The sequence below is a fragment of the Stenella coeruleoalba genome (genome assembly GCF_951394435.1).
Source record: "Stenella coeruleoalba genome assembly, chromosome: 9".
NCBI classification, from domain to species: Eukaryota; Metazoa; Chordata; class Mammalia; order Artiodactyla; family Delphinidae; genus Stenella; species Stenella coeruleoalba.
This window is the reverse complement of record NC_137155.1, coordinates 89,179,600-89,203,240: the sequence shown is the minus strand read 5'-3', so window position 1 is coordinate 89,203,240 and position 23,641 is coordinate 89,179,600. Positions and strand designations below refer to the sequence as shown.

The 23,641-nt window shown below is 38.8% G+C and overlaps 2 protein-coding genes across 13 annotated transcripts in view; one reads left to right on the top strand and one right to left on the bottom strand.

Moving 5' to 3' along the window:
• PTN (pleiotrophin) overlaps positions 1–1,525 on the top strand; it is a 95,040-nt gene extending 93,515 nt beyond the window's left edge. The window contains exon 5 of one of the 2 annotated variants that reach the window (XM_079931324.1): positions 650–1,525. In XM_079931324.1, the coding sequence (XP_079787450.1) occupies positions 650–702 (53 nt within the window). In that variant the 3' untranslated portion in view covers positions 703–1,525. Of the gene's footprint in view, positions 1–646 lie in introns of both variants that reach the window. The other variant, XM_079931323.1, reaches the window with a different exon arrangement.
• A 6,142-nt stretch (positions 1,526–7,667) lies between these two features.
• Positions 7,668–23,641, bottom strand: part of CHRM2 (cholinergic receptor muscarinic 2) — an 800,456-nt gene continuing 784,482 nt past the window's right edge. For 10 of the 11 annotated variants that reach the window (XR_013829691.1, XR_013829692.1, XR_013829694.1 and 7 more), the window contains 4 exons: positions 20,716–20,818; positions 18,271–18,329; positions 17,408–17,522; positions 14,655–15,401 (listed from right to left, as the gene is read on the bottom strand). The gene's annotated coding sequence lies outside the window, so the exon portion shown is untranslated. Of the gene's footprint in view, positions 7,684–14,654; positions 15,402–17,407; positions 17,523–18,270; positions 18,330–20,715; positions 20,819–23,641 lie in introns of those variants that run through there. The other variant, XR_013829693.1, reaches the window with a different exon arrangement.

The window sequence follows — 23,641 nt, the reverse complement described above, 5'->3', positions numbered from 1 at the left end:
ATGGCAAATGATAAAGTCTTTTGATTTAAATCCTCGTAGTTTTACTCACCTGGTTTAGTCCAGGTTGGTACATTCCACTTGCTTCATCCAAGGCTAGGAGTCTCTGTAGTGTCAAAGCTCCATGTTTGGTGGGTTCAAAGGTGGTCCTTCGTATATGAATAGCTGGCTAAATGTATAAACAGAGGGCAAATCAGGAGTGGAAGCACTTTGAAAATGTTTGTCAGTAAAGAATGCTTATCAACTCTCCATGGAAAGGGAATGTGGGAAGTGAGGGGCTAAGAAATCATTTGTAGCTCTCCATTGAGCAGTGACCTGGCTTATTCTCTCAGAGATGCTGGCTGTGTTTGTATTTTCTAAGTAGGAACCCCAGACAGTATGTTCTTTATCAAATGGGGGCAACCAGTAAGATAACAGGCATTTATGTGTGTTCACACAGGGAGGTAAGCTGTATTACTCCTGCCTATGCTCATAGGCATTCTCCTGGCAAAAGCACAAAAGCAGACACACACACACACACACACACACACGTACTTTTTCTATGTATCTAATCATTTCATTCCTGGCCATTTACAAGACAAGTGGCTCCCTCCCTCATAGCTTACTAATGCAATGCTTTTTCTTCTCTTTCTTTTATTTTTAATCACAGCAGAATCTAAGAAGAAGAAAAAGGAAGGCAAGAAACAGGAGAAGATGCTGGACTAAAAGACGCCACCTTCCGTGGACCATGAAAAGGACATCAGCAAACAGGATCAGTTAACTATTGCATTTATATCTACCGTAGGCTTTTTATTCAAAAATTATCTATAGCTTAAGTACACAATAGGCAGAAACAAAAAGAAAAGAAAAATTTTGTAGTAGCTTTTTTTAAAATGTATACCATAGTACAACTAGGGCTTATAATAAAGGACTATAATCCTATCTAGAAGGTTGACTTATAGTACATGATAAGTGATAGAAAACTGAGGTAAGTTTTTTGAAGTTATGTGATATTTTACATTTTAAATCTTTTTTTACATTTTTTTTTCTTTTGGCAGCAATTTCAATGTTATGACCATGTAAACTACTTCTCTTGTTAGGTAATTTTTTCACCTAGACTTTTTTTTCCCAATTGAGAAAAATGTCTACTAAACAAAGCAGCAATAAAATATGATCATCCTATTTGAGGAAAATATCTTTTTTTCTGCCAATGGATTTAAAAAAAAATTTAGTCAGCAAAATGAGGGGAGCGGGGTCAGAGCATGTCCTAGTTCAATGTTGACTTGTTTAAAAAGAAAAGCATTAAAACATGAAATTATTTTGCTTTGGCAGAAATATTTGTTTTCTTGATGAAATTATTTTTCCATCTGAGGAAAAAAAAAAGACTAGGAAAATAAATCAAGGTGATGCTGAAAAAAAGATGCTTTTGTGTGCAATAATTTGATATTGTAAACCTTCTCCCTTTGTCACCTACACTCACCCATCCGACCTGTTAGCAGTGAGAATTGATCATACAAGCTAATTAAATCACTCTTGGGCACAAATGTTATATAGATGTAGCTGTAGATGTAGCTCTGTAACTATATATACATTCTAACTTTCTATCAGTATATAGTAGGTTAGACTGGTGCTACTGAATGAAACAAAAGTTCCAAAGTAGTCTAGTGTTTGGAAGAACAGAAAAATGCTCTTCTTCTATTGAATAAGTTTGGGCTTGCAGAGTCCAAATCAGTAACACCAGGCAAAATGGTAGCCTGTACTTGGTTTCCATAAGCCAATAAGTCTTACTGTATTATCTACTATGTAAGTGCCACGGACTGTCTGTACAACTAACTCCCTTATCTGCTGAGCTCTGAACACAGTTTTTAAGTAAATATTATAAGTCTGTGTTTCCATTATTCAGAGAAATAACCTCTCAGAAGTCAGCTGGGATTAGCCTCAAAGTATTTCTCTTGAAAAAGTCGCCTCTAATTTTAAAGCGATAAGACTCAATGAACAAACACTTATCTACCAAGATAACTGTAAGTCCACTTTCAGAAATGATGGTTTCAATACCTTGGGCTAACCATAAAATAATTACAAACTGGTCTAATGATGCAGACGAAGTGTCTTCAAAGCTGTAGTATTTTTGCCATCTGGTCAAAGACTCCATGCTTGAGCTAGGCATGTTGGAAGGGTCCATATCTCCCCACTAAGTCAAAGCCAACTGCCAGTGGGGAGCAGAAAAAGGGATGGGCTTCTGGGCACATACATGGAACAGTTTATAGACCGGTGCTTAATAAAAGCAGAGTACCTTGTAAAGTGCAAATGCAGTTCTTTTACAAGTGAACCTTAATAGGAGAAAAGTACTCATGGGGATGGATGGAGGAGGTGAAAGGAAGGCATTATCTTGACTGGGATTTTTTTGACAGCAAAGACCCTATAAGGACAGGGATGGTGGGAAAGCCTACAGCATATTTTGTTAGCCTCTCACCTAATATTGCTCCTCCATCATCATTCAGCCAAAACAGCAGCCCATAAATCAGTAATGAGCTGAGGTGAACTAGAACAAAACCTCCCAAAGGAAAAAATGGTGCTGTAAATAACCGTGGCATTCCCCCTTTTTTCAGGACATGGCAGGAAGCCAGGGGTTCTGTGCTGTGTGGAGGATGATCCCTAACACGTCACATAATAACTCCCTGATTCTCTGTGAAAGCAAGGCTTGGAATGCTAATCTCCACTGCATAGGGTATGAAATTAAACTTAAATTCTCAAGAATTATTCTACCCCAGCCCCAGCTTTAAACATCTTGCTAAATCTCACTGAAGTCTTGAAAACATAAATACAAAGGATAGACTCCAAAAATCACTGACTCTCACAAATAGGAAAAAAAAGACCATTTTCAGTATTTCATAGAGTGTTCCACCAACTCTCTCCGCCCAGTCGATCTGAGTTTTATGAACTTATTCACCCTAGTGTTCTTTAAGCCTGGAGGAAGGAAAAGGAAATGGAAACAAATCAGCTGTGTTTCCTTAAACAACCTTAGACTGAAGACAAGGTTTCCTTCCAATCATCCAGAACAATCCTTCAGTTACCAGACATGTCCTTATTCAATTCAGTGACTGCAGCCTCCACACCTGGACTCGGGTAGACTTTCTAATTTATCCTGATTGTATGAATCCTATCACACTATATTCCTAGTGTGACATCATAATGTCTTGTTAACTTTTAGGAGCAGAACTCCAAATAGAATTTAATGAATGCTCTGAATAGTTATCAAATTCTACTAAACTGTGTGAGTATAAAAAAAAAAAGCAAACAACTAAATAATTTCATTTGTGGGTCCTTGACCATAAGAAGTCTTATCTGAGGAAAGAAAAGTTACAGTCCTTTCCGCATTGAGAAAACAGATATTTCTTTAGGAATAAGAGATACATACTTCCTTCCATAATATATAATACTTAGTTCCATATTTCTGCAAGTCTTGTTTCACAACTTCTTTAAATGAAAGACAAAGGTAAATATGCCTTAGGATTCACTGGATGAGGCAATATAAAATACTGTCTTTCACAAACTGAATTATTTTAAAATAGTTCTCAAACATAAAAATTCAAATTTTATCAACATTTAGTCATGGGATTTTCTAATAGAGTGAAGCAAAGGGCTTTCTTCACATTAATCTTCTCCCCAAAATAATAAGGCAGATCAGCATCCTTGGATGTGGAATATCAAAGCATTCAATCTCTCTCTCTTTTTTTTTTCTGGCTTGCTTTTAATTTAATTAGTTGAAACCCTTAAGCTTTTAAAAGTGGAATCAATCAGAAAGGGAGAGCTCAGAGAATAATGTCCCAACCCCTCTCATGTCAATTCAAATTTTAGATTCTCCTTTGGAGTAAAACAGGCTCTTCACTGTCTACAAGTTTATTTCTGAGTTACAAAAATTCTCTTCATGTTTTTCCCTATTTTACCATGTTTTTCTCCTGTATTCCCCTATTCAATCTGGGCTGCCAGAGGACACTTTTTCCCTTGTATCTGGAAATTTAAGCAGCAGACAGTAACTGCTCCAGGTTTGTCAAATAGATGCATTTTCAAACTACTTTTCAAAGAAGATATAGAGTCTTGGAATATATTTACACAAGGGGTAAGGTGCATAATGTTATTCTGAGCATTCAACAAGTAATACCTACCTCAAACTTATGTGGACTCTAATTCCCCTAGAAATAAAAGATATGGAACATTTTAATCAGAGAAAAACATACCATGATCTTAGAAATCTACTCCCTCCCGCACTGTTTCTCGTCTTCCCAATCTTTCAATTTTCCAAATAAGGCACCAAAAGTAAAGTAAATGTTCAGCCCTGTTTGGGTCACAAGTAAAATCATGTAATTCAAGAATATTTCAACACAAAGGAATGCAAACTGACATGTGTTTCTTTTTTGGATTTAAAAAGAGAAATAAAGAACAATTAGCTTTCAATGTCTAATTTCTGTAATGTAATTTTTTAAAGGACAAAACCTTAACCAGCAGAACATTTTTTGATATATTTATGTATATATCCATTACAACTACTATATTAAGTTATTCATGGGGTTGGCTAAGGAGTTTATATATCTAGGTTATTGCCACATATTTTCTTTCGTTCTTTGGAAATGTGCATGGAAGCCATATAATTTCCATTAGAGAATGACAGCATGGAAAATCCTGACATCGTATCCCTAAACTCCTGGGAATGGAGGGATGCCTTACAGTGTATACAGATACAGTGATTGAGTCCATATACTCAACTTGCTCTTAGTGGAGATACAAATGTTCCATAAAATACACTAATCACAGAGAATCATTTTTCCCTCTGTCTTTTGATTGTCAGATCCATCAAATATAGGAGAAAGAAATCTTCAAGTATCTCAGTTTCTGAGATTCTTGGAGAATTACATGAATACCTCAGTTATTATAAATGACCAACAGATTGACATGTTTGCAATAAATGATACGTTTTAGACTCCTAAGTCCAAACTTGTATGCTTTTAAGGTAGTCATAGCTAATAATTAAACTTTTTACCAATTTATTTAGAGATATGCCAACCTGCTATCTCTTGGCAAGGAGGAAGGGAGAGTTATTAGTGATCTATTCTGGGATGTGGTCAGGAGGAAAGTGGGCAAGTTGTGTATAACTGCTCTGATCAAGAATTTCTGGAATCTCTGAACTCCCTCCCTCTGTGTTAAGCTAAACAATATTTGGCCATCTAATGTAGTTTTCTGTTGGCTTCGTCTGGTTTAGGTTTGTATTAATTAAGTTAGGCAACTTAACCAGTGCTGGAAAATTGAATTCAGACTTTCCAGCGAATGCATCCTTATCAAGAAATTTGACCATATCCAAAGTGGGATTCCATTCTCCTAGGAAGTGCATCTCTAAAGTCTGTCTGAACAAATGTTAATTCTATGACAATTATATTGATTAATAGAGATTAATTCCTAAAAATCTCTTTGAATACATTTTCCCTTCCAAATTGTGATTATCTATTTCATCCCATAGGCTCTGTCTAGTTTAAATTCATTAACTAATTTATGCTTCCTTGCATTCGAAATGTTTATAAAGAGCTCAGCACAGTTATAGGTGCCAGGGATGCAGCAAAGAACAAGATGGGCCCCGCCCCCCAACCCGTTTTCAAGGAATTTACACTCTTGCTGGGGACACAGACAATGAAGACAATGAATAATGTTTTGGTTACATATCGCATAACAAACCACCCAGTGCCTTAAAACAACAATGATTTTATCATCTCCTGACTCTCCTGGTGGGCTGACTGGACTCATCTGGACGGTGCTTTTGTTCCGTGGGATGTTAGCTTCAAGGGCTGGGACATCCACCATGGCTCTCTCACATGTCTGACTTCTTAGTGGAAATAGCTGGAGAACTGGACTCAAGTGGGACACTGGAGGGCTGAGCCTCTCAGTTTCTCCGTGTAGTCCAAGGACTCACTCTTTCCACACAGCATTGTCTCTTTCTACAGAGTCTGCCCAGCAGAATAACCAGCCTTTTCACAGGGCAGCACAGAGCTCTCCAAAGTACAAAGTTGGAAGCTGCCACTCCCTGTTAAGGCTTAAGCCTGGAACTGGCTTAGCACCGTTTCTGCCACATTCTCTTGGTTCAGATGAGTCACAGAGCCGCCCCAGATTCTAGCGGAGGGGAACTACCCGAGGGAGTGAATCCCAAGAGGCAGGGTTCACTGGGGGCCGTGTCTGGGGACAAAGCACACAAAGAAGCAAAATATATAGTAGATGTGGGGTAAGTGCAAGAGAGAAAAATAAAATACCAAAGGGCAATAGAATATTGGGCAAGTGCTGCAATTTCGAATACAGTGGTCAGAGGAAGCCTCCAGGAGAAGGTGACATTCAAGCCAGCAAAAGTCTGAAGGAGGTGAGGGAGAAGTCAGGCGGCTATTGCCATCGGGAGGAGGGAGCTACAGGCAGAGACAGCAGCGAGGGCAGTGAGTGCAAAGCCCTGAGATCAGAGCTCCCTGCACACCCGAGGCAGAGCAGGGAGGCTGTGAATGAAGTAAGCAAAGGATAAAGGAGTAAGAGATCAGGAGGGTAAGGGGACACGAGGTCAGCACCAAGGAGCTTTGGCGCCAGAGGAATCATTTTATTTCTCTGGTGGGAGACACCGCTTCCTCAATCGCTGGGTGGGGCGGGGCGGGGGGTGGGCAGACCGGGAATGTTGGCAAGCCCTTTGGTGGCTCAGGCTTCTTCAGGATCAAAGGTTTACTAATATAACCGGTGAACAGCTCAGATCCCATTTTTTCCCTCAAGATTTATGCAAGATACGTGGCAACGTTCTCAATTGCCCTGATCCAACATAACAAGCTGGATGATCCAACTCTGAGTTTGGTTTTCATCAAGCTCAGTCCCATGACAACTAGTAAAAAGAGATGCTTGGGTCATGGTGACAAGAAGACTCTGGATTTTAGTCCATGCCTCAAAGTGAAAATTTTAACATGTGAGCTCACAATTCTCTCAGTTTCATTTATCCAGGTCTATTGCAAAAGCCAACAGTTCCTAGAAGTTTCACCCACAGTGTTCCAGGCAGCCCAGTGAATGACCTTATTTCCTAGCTCTCCATTATATGCCATGAACTTTTAATTTCCCATCTTAGAATTTTAATGTCAGCCCCATTGCTTTTTATGACATTTTAGCTTGATAATTAATTCCACATACACCAATCATCTCTGGGCCGGGCAGTGGCGGGGGCGGGGGGTGCACTGTGCCCTATTCCACACCTAACAATCTCCCCTACGCTTTTGTGCTCATTTCTGCATCATTTAGTGGTCTTTGGTTACAAGCAATAGAAACTACTATTCTTAAACTGAAGCGTGTGTGTGTGTGTGTGTGTGTGTGTGTTTGTGTGTGTGTGTGTGCAAGGGAATTTCCTGAGAGGATATTGAGTAGCTCAAAGAACTGAGTGGAAGAATTCAGGGAAGGATAGAGGATCAGAGGAACATTAAGATAAAGACACAAATACCCAACAGTTACTCACAGGCCTCAGTTCCAATCATTTTTGGTCCCTCTCTGCCCTTGCATTCTCGGGACACGCCTCCTGGGAAGGAAACTCTGGGTGGCCTAACTTGGGCCATGTGGCACTCCTCTTGTCAGAAGTCCATTGTCTTCTGATTGGTAGCCCACCAGAATCACATGGAAATGAAGTAGAGAAAGTCTTCAAAGAAGGGCACACTTGTCAGAAATAAAAAGGAAATATTAAAAATGAAGCATTCAAATAATAAATATTTTAATCATTTATTTTAATGATGTTGAATATTAAAAATACTAGGAAATAAGCATTGACATGGGTTGGAACCATATTGCACAGAAATTTGAATGCAAAGGAAAGGGTCTTGTTAGGTGACAAAGTGTTGTTGGTATTTTTTAGTAGAAGACTGAAGTGAGAAACGGTGTCTACACTTGACGAATTTTAGTGTGTCGCCTGGAAGTGGTTTATAAGATACATTTGAGTAGTGAAGCACTTAAGATGGGGAGACAATTGAGGAAGCTGTTGGAATTTTCCAGCTGAGCAATGATGAACGCCATTTGCATCTGTCATGCATTTTGCCTCTGGCGACCCAGTCATTTTTTCTCTGTTTCTTTTTCTCTTCTATCACTGTTGCCTTATTATTTTCTTTGTGATCCAAGGAGATCTGACTTAGTAACACATTCCGCTTCATGCTTTGGGAGCCTAATGCCACACAGAGTAGATATCTCAGAGAGTAAAGCCGATTTAGAGAGCTGACCAGTTGTCATAAACTTCCTGGTTCTCTGCCTTCAAAGCCCTCCATTTCTATTAGCATAAATCGGGTCACCTTGACTGGCAGACTTAGTCCCAATATAGGCTTGGTGAACCCTCCTCTCCTTAGTTATTTAAGTTGATCTGATTCAATAATAAGAAATCCATCGTCAAGCCAATCTTGCTTTCCTGTGCTCAACTTGTGTCCAGGTGTAAGAAACTTCCACTTTATTACCCTTTTCTACCCTGTTCTTAATTAAATTCCTTGTAGTCAACCCAGTATTCTTACCCTTATAAGACTGGGCTCTGTTTTCCTCTCTCAATCCCCTGCCCTAACCACACCACCACCATCCAGGTATAGTCCTTTTCTGAACCTCTTCCACATCCTGACAGACTCATCTGATGCAAGTCAAATTTCCAGGCCAGGGTATATATTCATATTTTGATTGATCTTAGAGTGTTTGTTGCCATGTTCCCCGGGCAACATTTCAGCAAACATTTCACTTTTTCCTGGACTTCTCTGATGCTAGCCTCTTGCCAACCTGTGGCCTACATCTCTGTCTTCTGGACGCCGAGTGCTGGATTCTGTCTGCTGGGTTGGACTTTCCTCCTACCAGCTGCAACTTTGTCTCCTACCCCATCACCTTCTTTTCCTTTCCTTCCTTTCAGCAGCTCCCATTCATGTGTGGGGAGCTCTGCTTTTATATTTAAGCCCTTCTGAATCTCCCTACCTGCTTGAAATTATCCCCTTCATCTCCAGGTATATGCTGAAATAGGGAATTCATTTAAATGGAAGAGAAATGGACAAAAGAGAGAGTAAAGAAAACAATATGAAAGGGTGACGTAAAAATTCTTTATCTTACCCACATGTACACTAATAGGGACTGTCCTAGATATCAATTACATGAGAATTCTAGAGAGAGCTAATAGATGGAATTGTTTACCTGGAGACTGCTGGAGAACTGATTTGATAGAGAAAGGGGTGAGGAACGCTAAAACCAAAATACTAATTCTAATGTGGGGGTTCTTAATGTTTTTTGTTCCATGAGCTCCTTTGGCAGCCTGAAGAAGCCTATGGATCCCTTCACAGAATAGTGTTTTTAAATGCATAATATAAATTATATTGGACTATAAATCATTCCAATTATATTGAAATGCAGTTGTCACTATACTAACAAAAATTTTTGATGCAGAAATATTTGTGTTTCCCTAGTCATTAAATAAGATCTAGAGTTTAGTCTAATAACTACTGAAGACAGTGGTAATATACATGATATTTGTAGCTATCTGTGACAACTGTAATATAAGACTGTGATTCCTATTCATGACAAAGTCAGAAATCCTGCTTATACTCCTGTGGTTTGTTGCCCATATTTGCAACAGAAGAAAATGTTAAATTTTAGTTTGGTTAGAGACGAGTGAAAATAAACATGATTTGTTTTCTTATTTAAGTCCTGAACCCCCACATTTACTTCAGGCACTGGTGAGCCCGTGTGCCACAACTACTGAAGCCCGAGCACCTAGAGCCCATGCTCCGCAACAAGAGAAGCCACCACAACGAGAAGCCCACGTACCGCAACGAAGAGTAGCCCCTGCTCGCCGCAACTAGAGAAAGCCCGCACACAGCAATGAAGACCCAACACAACCAAAAAATAAATAAATTAAGAAAAAAAAACTCATTAAAAAAAAAAGAACATTATTCCAATGGAAATCATGGTCACAGGCAAGTAAAGAGTGTTGTATTGCGATCCTTAGTGGCCCCATTCGCTATTTTATCCGACTGGGAACTGCCTGTCCTCCTAAACACTAGGCTGCCCTTCCTGTCAAGCCCCAAGCACACCTCTTTTCTTTTCTCTTTGTTCCCGTTATTTCCCCCGCTTGCAATGCTAGCTCTCCTTGCACAGCGTCACCACAGTCTCCTCCCCCAATTCTTACCTAGCTTCCTGTTTACTCATTATTCTTGAACTCAATTCTTTAATTCAACCAACAGTTTTTAAGTGCGACGAAAAAGGTATGTTACGTCTCTGTCCAGATTAGATTTCTATGTGATAAGGTTAGCTTAGGCTGAAAAAATAGACAGTAAGTTCATTCCATGTCAAAGTGATTATTCCAGCCTGAGATGCCATTATTTTTCTCATTATAAATTAACACTAGGATGGGAAAATTGTTTATTATATGGGTCTCTCACTTTTTATACTCTGTCTTTTGTTTAGTGTTGGTAATAAACGTGTAGGTCTTAAAAGGAAGTCACATTATTTCCAAGAGTCATAAAGATGCTTTTTCCTAACATGTGCCTTAAACTCAGCTTCTTCAATGGACTCCTCAGAGTTCTGCCTTGAACTCTGCTTTATAATTCCTAATTATGTTTCTCTTTTCAGAATTGTTTTTCATTTACCATATTTCAAGTTCTAATCAATTATGTAAAATTATTTTTGCTGATTATCAGTAGTTGGAGTCTACTTAGAGGAAGTCTCCAAGAACTTGAAAATATATTTTAAAAACAAATGGATTCCCTTCTGAAAGTGAATCTAAGAAATCAATGTTTACTAGGTCACATGCAAAGAAAACTTAAAAACTATGGCTATTAGATCAAGGAATTGAGTGGCGCAAGATTGACGTCACAGAGTTATCACAAAAGGATGTGTCAATCAGAATTAGGAGTCTGGAGGTGGCGGGGAGAGGTAAGAAAGGATGGTCAGCATAGGGAAAGGGGCGTTGCAGTAGCCCATGTTGCAGTGCCATTATGAGCATGCTCAGAAGAGGGAGAAACTTAAGCCAAGACACCCTATCATATCCAAAACTACTGCCTTGACAGAACTGATCTCGCTGAGCAAATATCTGTGCCCCTTTATGTCTACACGTAGGAAGAAAATCAACGCCATGTCAGAATGAGTACTGCAGCCTAAGATAGAGGTATTTTCATCACTATAAATTAATACATGGAGATTATGATTTTATATTTCAGCTCTATAACATGGTTAATGGGAGTCTCCTCTGCCATGTGTGTCCAATGTTAGTATTCTGATAATTCAATCTTTGAGTCAGTTGGGGTCAGTCCTTGAGCCACGAAAGACGACTCAATGTAATGCTGCCCTGTGGGATAATTTCTAGTGTGCAGCCTGCCTTTTCCAAGTGATACTTCCGTTTCATGTAACTGTTTTTGAAATTTCTACTGCTGATATAAGTCATTAAAATTGCCAGAGTAGAAAGTGTTCTATATTAAATTATTTAAAATAATTATACTTCTTAGCAATAAAATACAATATTACAATAGTAATATGTACTTCTTTACTCTGGTATCTGTTGGGATGAATAGAATTAAACCCAAGTTAGGAAACACATCAAAATTAAATTACCAGGAAATCACGTTCCCAACCAGTGGACTGCAAAACAAACTTAATAACCTTCTGAAAGAAGTCTCTTCTCACATTTTATGAGAGTGGAGAAAAGAGAGACTTCAAGATGATACAGAGAGAGGAGAGTTCTTATATATCAAGAAAAATCTTCGAGACTGGAACACTTCTTACAGAATTTATATAAGCTGCATAAAGGCTCATAGAAAATGTGTGTGTAGACTGTCATTATGAAAGTGTCTGGCCATGTTCTGGCTAGCTAAAAAGCCAATTTGAGAAGAGAAATTTAATGGGACAGAGATGAATAACATGCAGCAAAGGGAGATTTATTTTCTTTCTGTCATCCTGTTACATGATGAGCTCATTTTTAATGATACTCCAATATACACTAAGCACAGTATTATTAAGGTATAAAATATTCTGGCAATGCGGAAAATATATGAGAGGTGTGGTCTATCACTACCTTGATTAATTGGATAGAATCCACAACAAAGTGAGTTTGCCCTCTGGGTTTTCCAGCAAAATCTTTCACATAGTTTTCCTATCCAGGAACTCAACTGTCCTGTCTTAAATGTATTTATTTAAGTTATTGGTTTTTTTAAAATAAATACTCAAACATGTGGCCAAATGAATGTGCATGTGCATACACTGCGCCCTTCCCCCACACACCCTGCGTTTGGCTGCCTCAAAGAACAAAGCAGGACCCGTGTTGCTGTATTAGTCAGCTTGGGCTGCTATGACGAAGACTGAGTGGCTTAGACAACACTTATTTCTTACAGTTCTGCAGGCTGGGATCAAAGATCAAGGTGCCAGGGGATTTAGCGTCTGGAGAGGGTACTTTCCTGGTTTGCAGATGGCTATCTTCTTGCTATATCCTCACATGGCAGGGAGGGAGAAAGAGAGAGAGAGAGAGACTAGAGTCTCTTCTTATCAGGACACTAATCCCATCAACATGGGCTCTCATGAGCTCATCTGAACCTAATTACCTCCCAAAGGCCTAATTACTCCCTAATTCCATTGGAGGTTAGGCTTCCAACATACATTTTAGGGGGACACAAACATGCAGTCTGTAACCGCTGCTGTAGATTAATCTCTGCCTAGTGGTAAGTACATATTTGATAGCTTTTGTATTACCTCAAAGCATCGCAGAGCAATCCTGATCAGACATCAGGTCCTTCGTACATACTCAATACTGAGAAAAATCTCAAGGACATCTCTGATGAGTTTGAAATCAATACTCATGTAGTTATATGAAAGAAGTTATAGAAATAATGAATTATTCTACTAATAGCTTTAATTAGGTATGAAAAAGAAACCCAAAGATTTATCAGGACATAGGGAAATCTCAGTAGACTTGGACCTCACCAAGACTACAGCTGGAAAATGTTCCTTTACTAGCAGTTTTGAAAACCTCAGAAGCAGCAGGTCATGGAACTCTGCCACTCCACAATGAATGTGAAGTCATATATAGTCTGACTATATACAGTCTCTTCTATTTAACCTAATATCTTCCATGTTGCTCACTATTCTGTTTACGTTGCTCACGATCACATCAGCAGGACCTCCAAAAGGTCTATAGTACCCAAGAGATTACTGAGCTCACAGGGTCAGCATGCAGCCCCAGATCATAACCTGGGGACATGATTTATCCACTGATTAAAGAGCTATTCCACCAGGGTGGGGTTTTGCCAGATCACTGATATCTCTCTGCTGCAACTGCTTTTTAATTTCAATGGCAGGTTGTTCTGGACTCTGAAACCATTACTAGGAGAGGTACTTCTAACCTGAGGTAGCCAGCTACAAAACCCTCTGTTCCATGGTCCTCGTTCAGTTAAACCCTCTGTTCCATTTGGTAATCACAGTGATTTCAGTCAGTCCTCTGTTTCACAAACCTAGAGCTTTCTAATTAAACAAACTAAGTAAAATTTGAGAAGGCTGTCTGTTTATATCAGTTCTAGGGAAACCACAATCCACAATCTAGCTAATACCAAAGATTTGTGCCAGTGAGACCATTCCTATTACAGATTTGGGCTCTGCCTGTCATTTCAGTATTCATACATTTCTTGTCTTTGGTAATTTTGTGCCACCACGTGGCCCATGACACCCGGGAATTCCATCATCATCATTAAAATCAGGCAAGCCAATCTGATAGCAGCAGTTCCCACCACCAAAACTGGCCTAGGAGAATAGCCACCAAAAGACGTCAGAGTTCCTTTCACTAATGTATTTTGCACACCCCTTGTGAAGTAAGTATCCTCTGGGCTTTCTAGGGGATGTATTTAGGGAGTGAGTGAGCAAGTCTTACACCACTCTAGCATTCCAGTCTTCCTAAACCTTTGGATACCTTTGTTGGAAGGTCTGGCAAGTATCTCATCTTCATTTTATGCAGATCATTTTTGGGTCCAGGTTTTAGTCAACCAAGCAAGCAAACTGTTAGGGCCCCTCCAGCCACCTTTGTCAATATTTTAAGTACAGACTTGTATCTGAATTCACCAGTAGCAATGTCTAGGACCATTCCTTACACTCCTCATCAGATACCTTAGGACGCATTCCTATGCATGTTTCCAAGATTTCTATTGATATAAGTTGGCCAATTTTTGCAATTCTTTGTGTGCGTATTACACCTCCTCAAATGTTATACTTTGTACTTTACACTCTGGGGACTGTTATTACTTGAGTATGTTTATAAGACTAGAAACAATGAGAAGCGGTGAGGGCAGTTCCTAAGGAGAATCAGTAGTTCCCTAAACTTATAAAATTATGAAATTATTCCGAAATTATATCAGAGAAGCCCATTACATAGTCTTCAGGCAAGAGGAGACTAACTCCCCTGACAGGACATAAAGAGCTGCTTTCATGAGTCAAGGATACTTGGCAGAAAATAGAAAAAGTCCCCAGCTTTATCAGAATCTGCCCATATGTCCCCATTCCAATTTTTTAAAGGGTAAATAATAAAATTACTCTGGTTCTAACTAGAATCTTGGACCGGACATCTTCTTTCCCCAGATTCTCCAACTAGAAAACAACCAACTAACCACCCACCTCATCATAGTTATTCTTTTCTAACATGTTCTATGGTAGCAACGGCTTGACCTACCAAATCTGTGCCTCTTTTTAGGCAGGCACTTTGGTACAGATGTCTACAGGTGATAATTTAAGGAACTATTGTGCTATCGCGGACTATCAACGTCTCTCTGAGCAGAATATCAACAACAACATAGTAACAAGTACACATAACACAGAATCAATTCAGAGAACCCCTCCTTAAGATTCTGTTCCTCTAGAACCACTTCCATCACCAATTTCTGAAGTCAGGTTTTTATCAGAGAAGCCACTCATAAGTGACACAGAACAAGAGATTTATTATAAATATTAGGCCCTTCCCAATTGTGGGGTCTGTGGACAAACCTATGCAAACTCTTGCCATTGAAGCTGGATTGTGTATGAAGCCAGAGAGCAGAGAAAGCTGTAACTTGTGGAAATAAAACAGAATCCAGAAAGACAAACTGGAACCAGAGTCTGTTTCTGACCTACCTGGATGGTGCTGAAGGCCTGCAGGGAAGCTGGTATCTTTTATAATGAAGTTGCGTGTGTACCTAGGCCAGGACTCGAGAAACCAAACGAGAAGATCTGATGGGAGTTGGAGGGGCTGGGTTAGATGCTGCCCCATGCCAACAACTGAGTTAGCAGACGAGTGACTACACACATGGGTGCCACATCACCTCAAGCTCTAGATCCACCATCAGAGCAGAGGAATGGCTGCTGCTTCTTTTCCACCTTCTAAATTTGCACCCATTTCTCCTGTGACCAAGTACAATCTAGAAATTCAAGAATTTTTTATTAAACAATTCTTGAATAAAGATGTTACTAATTAAATTTTTTTGAAAAATAATGGTAATGAAAATCAGATAATGAACATATTAGAATATACGGAGTACTTTTAAAGCAATACTCAAAGCAAAATGCATAGCATTGAAAATTATAGCAATAAAAGTAAAAAATTAAAAATAAATTATTTACTGCCATTTTCAAACTCTTCCAGGACTAACAAATGATGTTACTTGATTCAATTGATTGGTCCCATAAAAGGAACAGTGTATCAGTCATTGTTTGTTTATTTGTTTCTAATAAAGTTTATAAATTAATTTAAAAAATCAAGGACACGTACCCATGAGGGAAAAGGAGAGCAAAAACTCTCTTTTGTTATGAAAATGAATTGACTGAGATTTCACAGTTAGACTACATTAATGTTATTGTTTGTATAATTATAATAAATAAATACATAAATAAAAAGCATGGAAAAATATATATGATTTAAATCACTGATATAAGAAAATAGAAAATAACAATAAAATAAACCAAAAGAAAGAACAAAGAAGGAAAAATTGAAGATAAAAGGTGAGTAGAGAACAGAAAAACTTTAAATCAAATTAATAAATCAAAATCCTGGAAGGCGGAAAAGAACATAGACAAATCACTAGCAAGTAATCAAAGTTAAAAATGGAGAAAGCACAAATTTACAAAATAAGAAATGACAAAGGGGAAAAAATCCACTTCCATGACGGCTGAATAAGCTTGTATGGTACCAGTCCTTCATCAGGCAACAACTATAAGGCCTTGTCAAAGCATAAAATATAATTATTTGAAAGCACTTGACAGGGAGTGTAAGCACAGAGATTTGGGAGGGGAGCCAACTCTTGAAAGAAGGCAAAGGCAGAGGGTAAGTTTCCCATTTATTATGGTTTTCAGCCTTAGGGCAGGTCACAGTTTTCACCTTGCAGAATGGCAAAATCTCTGCTAGAAAACCTACATTCATTTTCATCTAGTGAGCAGAAAAACCACAGACAATGGATAATGAGGGAGGAGTTTTAGAGAGGAGAGAACCAGAGAGAGGGAATCCCAAGCTTTGTGGAAATCTCTGCCCAAATCTCTGGCTCACACTTAGGTCATATATATATCAGGCAGACCCAAAGCAGCCCACCAAAAAAAATCAAAGAATTACATTGCACTGTCAGATGCCGCCCAAGGGTTGTCAGTTAAAGTTAGTAGGCTGCTAAAGTTAAAAACAAAACAAAGCAAGAAAAAACAAATCACCTCACTGGGAGACTATAACAGAATCCAGTCAAAAAGTTGCTGTGAAACTAGTAAATCGTCAAATGTACACCAACTACCCAACTCAATTCTTCAGGCTGTTGCAAATTAATGCATTTTACTTTCTTAGAGACTTTAGCTTCCTCCTAAGAAAGCATATGTAGCTCAAGCAAAGCTCTGTTTGCTTCAAAATGTAGGAAAGTTGTATTTAAGTAATGGAGGGAAGGGCTGACGGCTCTCCAATCTAAAGTAGGTCTAATGTATGCAATTTTATAATCACTTTCAGGATAACAGAATAGTGAGCAGAAATTCTGTATAATTTTGATAGTTGTAAATCAACCTCAGACTTTAGGGTCAACTGGCTGGTTTTCCAGTTATGCCCATGTTCTGATTATACAATTGAATATGCCCTAATTTGAAATACCAGAACTACTCTGGAGTGTCACTGACAGTGGGAACCCTCAGTCCACTCCTGTTCAACCCACGCTCTCTCTGCAGCTCTCCAATCGTCACGTCTCTTTCACATCTGTTTTTTCAGACAGTACAGTATTCTCCTATATGGAGGTCACGCCTTCCTTATAGGTAAAGGAATTGGAGAGAAGGGAAAAAGAAAGAAAACGAATAGAGGAGAGTAAAACAATCAATCCATATGTATTGAATCAATATATCTGTAGAAGGGATCAAAAATCAATTAGAAAATTGTTACCACATAATTCTGATAATCAATTCTGACCCAGAAGCTCTTCTCTGGAACTGCTCCATGCCATAGCCATATGGAGGCCTCCAACACTTCCTGAAAATTCAGATTCTGGGGTCAATCTGACAACTGTGCTGAAGTCAGAGATTTCCTGAGGAGTATAAGAACGCTCAGTGCTTAGTAAACATCACCCACCTCCTTCTAGACAAGCTCAGTCCAATATAAATACAATGCGGCCACAAATGCAAATAATGGGTAATTTTAAATTTTCTAGTAGCCACATTTAAAAAAGTAACAAGTAACAAGTGAAATTAATTTTATTAATATACTCTATTTAACTCTATACCCCCAATTATGATCATTTTCATATAAAATAAGTATAAATAATTTTGTTATCTTTTTTCATATTAAATCTTTGAAATCTTGTGTGTGTGATATTTTCTGCAGATCTCAATTCTGACTGTAGCATTATTTAAGTTTTTATTATGCATCTTCATCCTCCATCCTCAAATTTGAATTTTATGCTAAAAAAAATTCCAGCGAAAAATGAAAATCAAAGCACAGTAGTGTCCATAAGAAGCATTTGAAAATGTTCAGCTATTCCAGCTGCTCTCCTGCAAGTGTCATACAGCTCGCAATCCCTGCCCACAGGTGTGGAGCCCAAGCAGAAAACCTCGGCCTTTTGACAGGGGCGTGGCAAGTTGACAGCTGCTTTATCTAGGGAGCTCGAAACTGAGGCCAATAAACTTCTAGCACATAGAGAGACCTGAAGTCCGATTTGCGGAGACAAGGCCACCATCATGTGGAACCTGACGGAACTGCAGTGATATTCATGTCCCCATTGCAGTGGGGAGACTCAAATGACCAAGACATCAGTACATCCCACCTGCTCAACGTACCTAAGAAATGTCCGAGAAACCTGGAGAATATCCAGAGAAGGTTCGGTGAAGACCAGTTACTATTTCAAAAGAAATAAAAGACAGACTAGGTATTTCAAAAGAAATAAAAGACAGACTAGGTAAGTAGGTATGTGATAAGAATCAATGAAATCATGAAACATAAAATGGAGCCTTAGACAAACCTATACCGGCTGAAACCAGGGTGCACATGGCAAAGTTTGAAGTATAATACTGGGTCAAGTTCTTATATCTTCTATAAGAGGAGATATAGATTTTAAATAAAATAAGGGCTGTGAGATGATGAGTAATTCTTTTTGAAGAGTATTCAAGCCAGTATAGTCACTCATCAGGAAGACTGAAATGACAAGACGTTTTCTTCCAACTGGCAAATTGCTTTGACAATATTAAGGAACTTAGCCTATTTATAATATGATTCTATACATAGTCTATCTTCTAGTTTCAAAACACTGTAATGTTGTATATATATATATAAGAGAGTTTCAAAATATTCAAATACATAAGATGGAGGCTCATGTAATTGTGAAGTTAATGAAATGACCAGGATGTGTGTTGAAGGAAATGGGAGGCAACTGTGTTATATACAAAAACTTGGTACTGCAAATAATATCATCTTGTGTTTGCACCATTACCTTCCACTGAAAGATACATGTTTTCTTTCTGCAGAAAGAACTCCCAAGCGTATAGATATTTGCTCCCTGGAAAATTCCAGGACATACTATTAACCTTATGCTTTCTGAGCCGGTAGAAAAGATTATGTGATTACCAGGAGCCAATATGGATTCACTAAGTGTATGTCAGAACAAATTAGTCTGTTTTGGTAGGGTTGACCTGTAGGGTATAGTGGCCTTTACATGGCATTTAAACAAAGCTACTCTTATATCCTGGTCAATAATATAGTGAAATATATCTGGATTATTGTCCTGCAAACCACTGAGCAGTTTCTCCAGAGACGTTTAGTTTTTTCTCTATTTAGGGGCATTTCTAATGGAATATTGATAAACCTTTATCTTGTCCTTTTAATATTTTGGCAATGATATGAGTAAATGCTTAGAAAATATGGTTACCAAATGTGCAGATGCCATCATGTTTGGAGGCTGGCTAATATGATAGATGTCAGAATCAAGTTTTAAAATGATTATGGCAGGTCTAATCCAAAACGATGAAATTTAACAAAGATAAATGATCTTGTATTTTAGTTAAAACAGTAAATTTTACAACTGGATAGGGAAGACCTTTCTTTGGAATAATTTGTATAAAAATGGTCTAGAAGGGCTTCCCTGGTGGCACACTGGTTGAGGGTCCGCCCGCCGATGCAGGGAGCACGGGTTCGTGCCCCGGTCCAGGAAGATCCCACATGCCGCGGAGCGGCTGGTCCAGTGAGCCATGGCCGCTGAGCCTGCGCGTCCGGAGACTGTGCTCCGAGGCGGGAGAGGCCGCGGCGGTGAGAAGCCCGCGTACCGCAAAAAAAAAAAAAAAATGGTCTAGAAGTTTTGTTTACTAAAAAATAATATAGATTTGGTAAGACCCATACAAATTTATTTTACTGAAATGGAACTGTCGGGCCCAAATCAAATTTGGTAATAGTCTTACCACACTCTGTCCTAGTCAGATAATATCTGACACATTGTGCTTATTTTTGTGCTGCATTTTGAGAGAGATACAAAGTAAATGGTATATGGAAAAGATTTTGAGATGATAAGTGCTGCAGAAGCCACTTAAAAAGGTTCATTTTAAAGAACTGTAGTTATTTTCAGTACGGCAGAGTGGTTAAGCTCACAGATTATGGAGTCAAAGAAAACTGAGTTCAAGTCCCACAGTAGCCATTAACCCTGGCATTCTGACTTTGGATAAGTTATCTAGTTTATTTGAGTCTCTGTATATTTAAATTGTTTATGATAGTAATGAAAAAGAATAGATGCTGCAGAAGTTAGATTTTAAAGGAGGGATACACAGAAGAAGACATATTCCACCTAGCTTTGTAAGGTGCAATCCACAGAAGAAAGAGAATTTTGATTTAATATATTCTAATAATCTAAATTTGTTCATTAAATGACCAATTACATTACCCAATAATTTAAATTACCCAACTTGCCTTTACAAGCAATGAGCTCTTTGTTCTTGAAGCTCTTCCAAAAATTCCAAATTACCAGCTCTCAGGGGATGCCTGCTGTCAGTTGGAGGTTTGACTATATGTATGACCACTAATTCTCATCTATATAACCATGCCATTTACTCTTTCAACAAGCAGTTATTATTGTCAGGCACTACACAACCAACAGACAGGCAGGTAGCCTGCCTCTGAGTCTCTGAGTCTAATGGAAACAGACACATGAGCTCAAACAATCACATTACAATGGGGTTAAGGGGCAAGCGTGGAGAAGTAAAGTACAACAAAAGGGGGGAAACTAAGATCAACATATTCACCTGTCTCTCCATTTTCACGTTGATTCTTCCAATCCAAGAACATGGTATGGGTAAGATTTCTTTAGTCCCATTGCCCACCTTTGTTCTTATTTGAAATGCCACCCTTTAGAATGAAAACACCAGAATAACTTAAAATTTTTTACTGAGCTGCAACAAATTCTCTTCTCCAAAATCCTATTCTGGCTTTCTATACATTTCTTTCTGCCCTAAACCTTCCTGGACTCCTCTCTGGAAGTTTTTTCATCTCATCTTTCTAGGGAAGTAGAGGAGACAACACAGTATGCTTCTTCCCATCTTGTTTTCCTCCTCTCACAGACTTTACGGTTTTTTTTGTTGTTGTTTGTTTTTTTAAATAGACCAAATCTCACCATTCGCTGAGGAGTGGGGAATAATCATTACAGACCTGTGACTGAGGTCCCAATCATTTCTACTGACAACCATTTCTTCCAATTATTAAAATAGCCTGCATTTTGACTGGACCAGAGTGTCCTACAATTGCTTTGGTTCTTTGGAAAAACACAACATCATAGTTTTCTGACTTTATTCCCATGCTGTATGGACATCCGACCCTATCCTTTCCCTCAGACTGCCACCTACCTTGGCTTTCAGTAAAGTGGGCTGCACAAAGTCATCCTATTTTGAAAAGGATACAGGAAAAGTATCTGTTTCTAGGGTTCGAGCATCCTGCATCAAATTTTTTTTTTTTTTTTTTTTTGCGGTACGCGGGCCTCTCACTGTTGTGGCCTCTCCCGTTGCGGAGCACAGGCTCCGGACGCGCAGGATCAGCGGCCATGGCTCACTGGACCAGCCGCTCCGCGGCATGTGGGATCTTCCCGGACCGGGGCACGAACCCATGTCCCCTGAATCGGTCGGCAGACTCTCAACCACTGCGCCACCAGGGAAGCCCCCTGCATCAAATTTGAAGGAAGAGAAGCACAACCGTTTGGAGAGCCAAATGGGATCACTGTGGACTTAAAACACAGCTTTTACCTAAGTCATATCACATCCCAAATCATTGTAGCCTTGTTTTTCCACTTCCTCCTCTGACTACTGAATCCATTCCACATTCAGTGCACAAATTGATTAGGTAATGAAGATGTATAGTCAATCACAGGCCTGGCAGAAAGATAAGGAAGGCATCCTAGCCAGAGGCATCTGATCCCTGAAAGGAGAGGATGTGCTAAGGTTGGTGGGCTGGCCAGAGAGAAACAGTTCTCTTGAGACATTTTAGGACATTTTTCTCCTCAGGCATGTCATGTTTGAATCCTTGAAGTTTTGCAGGAGTTACTTAGCAGAAATTTAATTTCTAAGTGTTTTGTTTTTGTTCAAATCTTGCTATAATTTCTCATTTTATCTACTTATCAAAGCTTATATGATAATTCCTGCTTTTTGAAATTTACTGAGGCTTTTTTTTGGGAGGAAAAGTGTATGATCAGTCTTTGTCAACATACCAGGAACTCTTAAATGAGACTGTACTTTAATTTTCAGTATATAATATGACTAAAGGAAATGAATAGTGAGAAGAGATATTGGATAATTCAAACCATGGCTAAAACAAAAACTACGGCCAATTTTCAGTAATTCTATAGGCACATTAACCAGGATAAAACCAGCATAAACCTGGGGTGGCCATCCTGTAGCCCTTTCACTGCCTGAATTCTGTTTTGTTTTGGTTTTCTTTCCTAATAGATTTTCTGTTAAATTACCTGGGTTTTCTAGATACACAATTTTACCATCTTCAAACAGCTACTGAGTTTGTTTCTGGTTTTTGACCTCATTCTTGCAGAAGATAGTCTACGTACAGGCAGATTTTTGATATTTTGAACATAGCCAGCTTTTCTATTTTTAACATTTTGGTTTTAGTTGTTGTTGTTGTTTTAATCCTGAATACCTACAGATATTTCCTTTTGGCCCTTGTAATAGCAAGGAAAAAGTTGTGTGGATTTCAGTGTGGATTTATTTTCATTGAATTCTCTGGCATGTGATGGATCCAATTCTATCTTCACGTTCATGTTTTTCTAATTGTTTGATTTTCAGCTAAGGACATGTTCATTATGTTTTTCATTACTGTTTTTTTTTAATCTCTTAAAGTTCATATTTTCAGTTTTTAGATAAATTTATAACTGTTTTAAAGTCCTTATATGCTAATTATGTAACTTCTATGATGTATTTTTTTACAACTTTATTGGAGTATAATTGCTTTACATTCTTGTGTTAGTTGCTGCTGTATAAGAAAGTGAATCAGCTATACATATACATACATCCCCATATCCCCTCCCTCTTGCATCTCCCTCTCACCCTCCCTATTCCACCCCTCTAGGTGGTCATAAAGTACGAAGCTGATCTCCCTGTGCTATGCGGCTGCTTCCCACTAGCTAGCTATTTTACATTTGGTAGTGCATATATGTCCATGCCACTCTCTCACTTCGTCCCAGCTTACCCTTCCCCCTCCCCAGGTCCTCAAGTCCATTCTCTACCTCTGTGTCTTTATTCCTGCTTTGCCCCTGGGTTCTTCAGACCTTTTTTTTTTTTTTTTTAGATTCCATATATATGTGTTAGCGTATGGTATTTGTTTTTCTCTTTCTGACTTATTTCACTCTGTATGACAGACTCTAGGTCCAGCCACCTTGCTACAAATAACTCAGTTTCGTTTCTTTTTGTGGCAGAATAATGTTCCATTGTATATATGTGCCACATATTCTTTATCCATTCATCTGTTGATGGACACCTAGTTCGCTTCCATGTCCTGGCTATTGTAAATAGTGCTGCAATGAACGTTGTAGTACATGACTCTTTTTGAATTTTGGTTTTCTCAGGGTATATGCCCAGTAGTGGGATTGCTGGGTTATAGGGTAGTTCTGTTTTTAGTTTTTTAAGGAACTTCCATACTGTTCTCCATAGTGGCTGTACCAATTTACATTCCCAC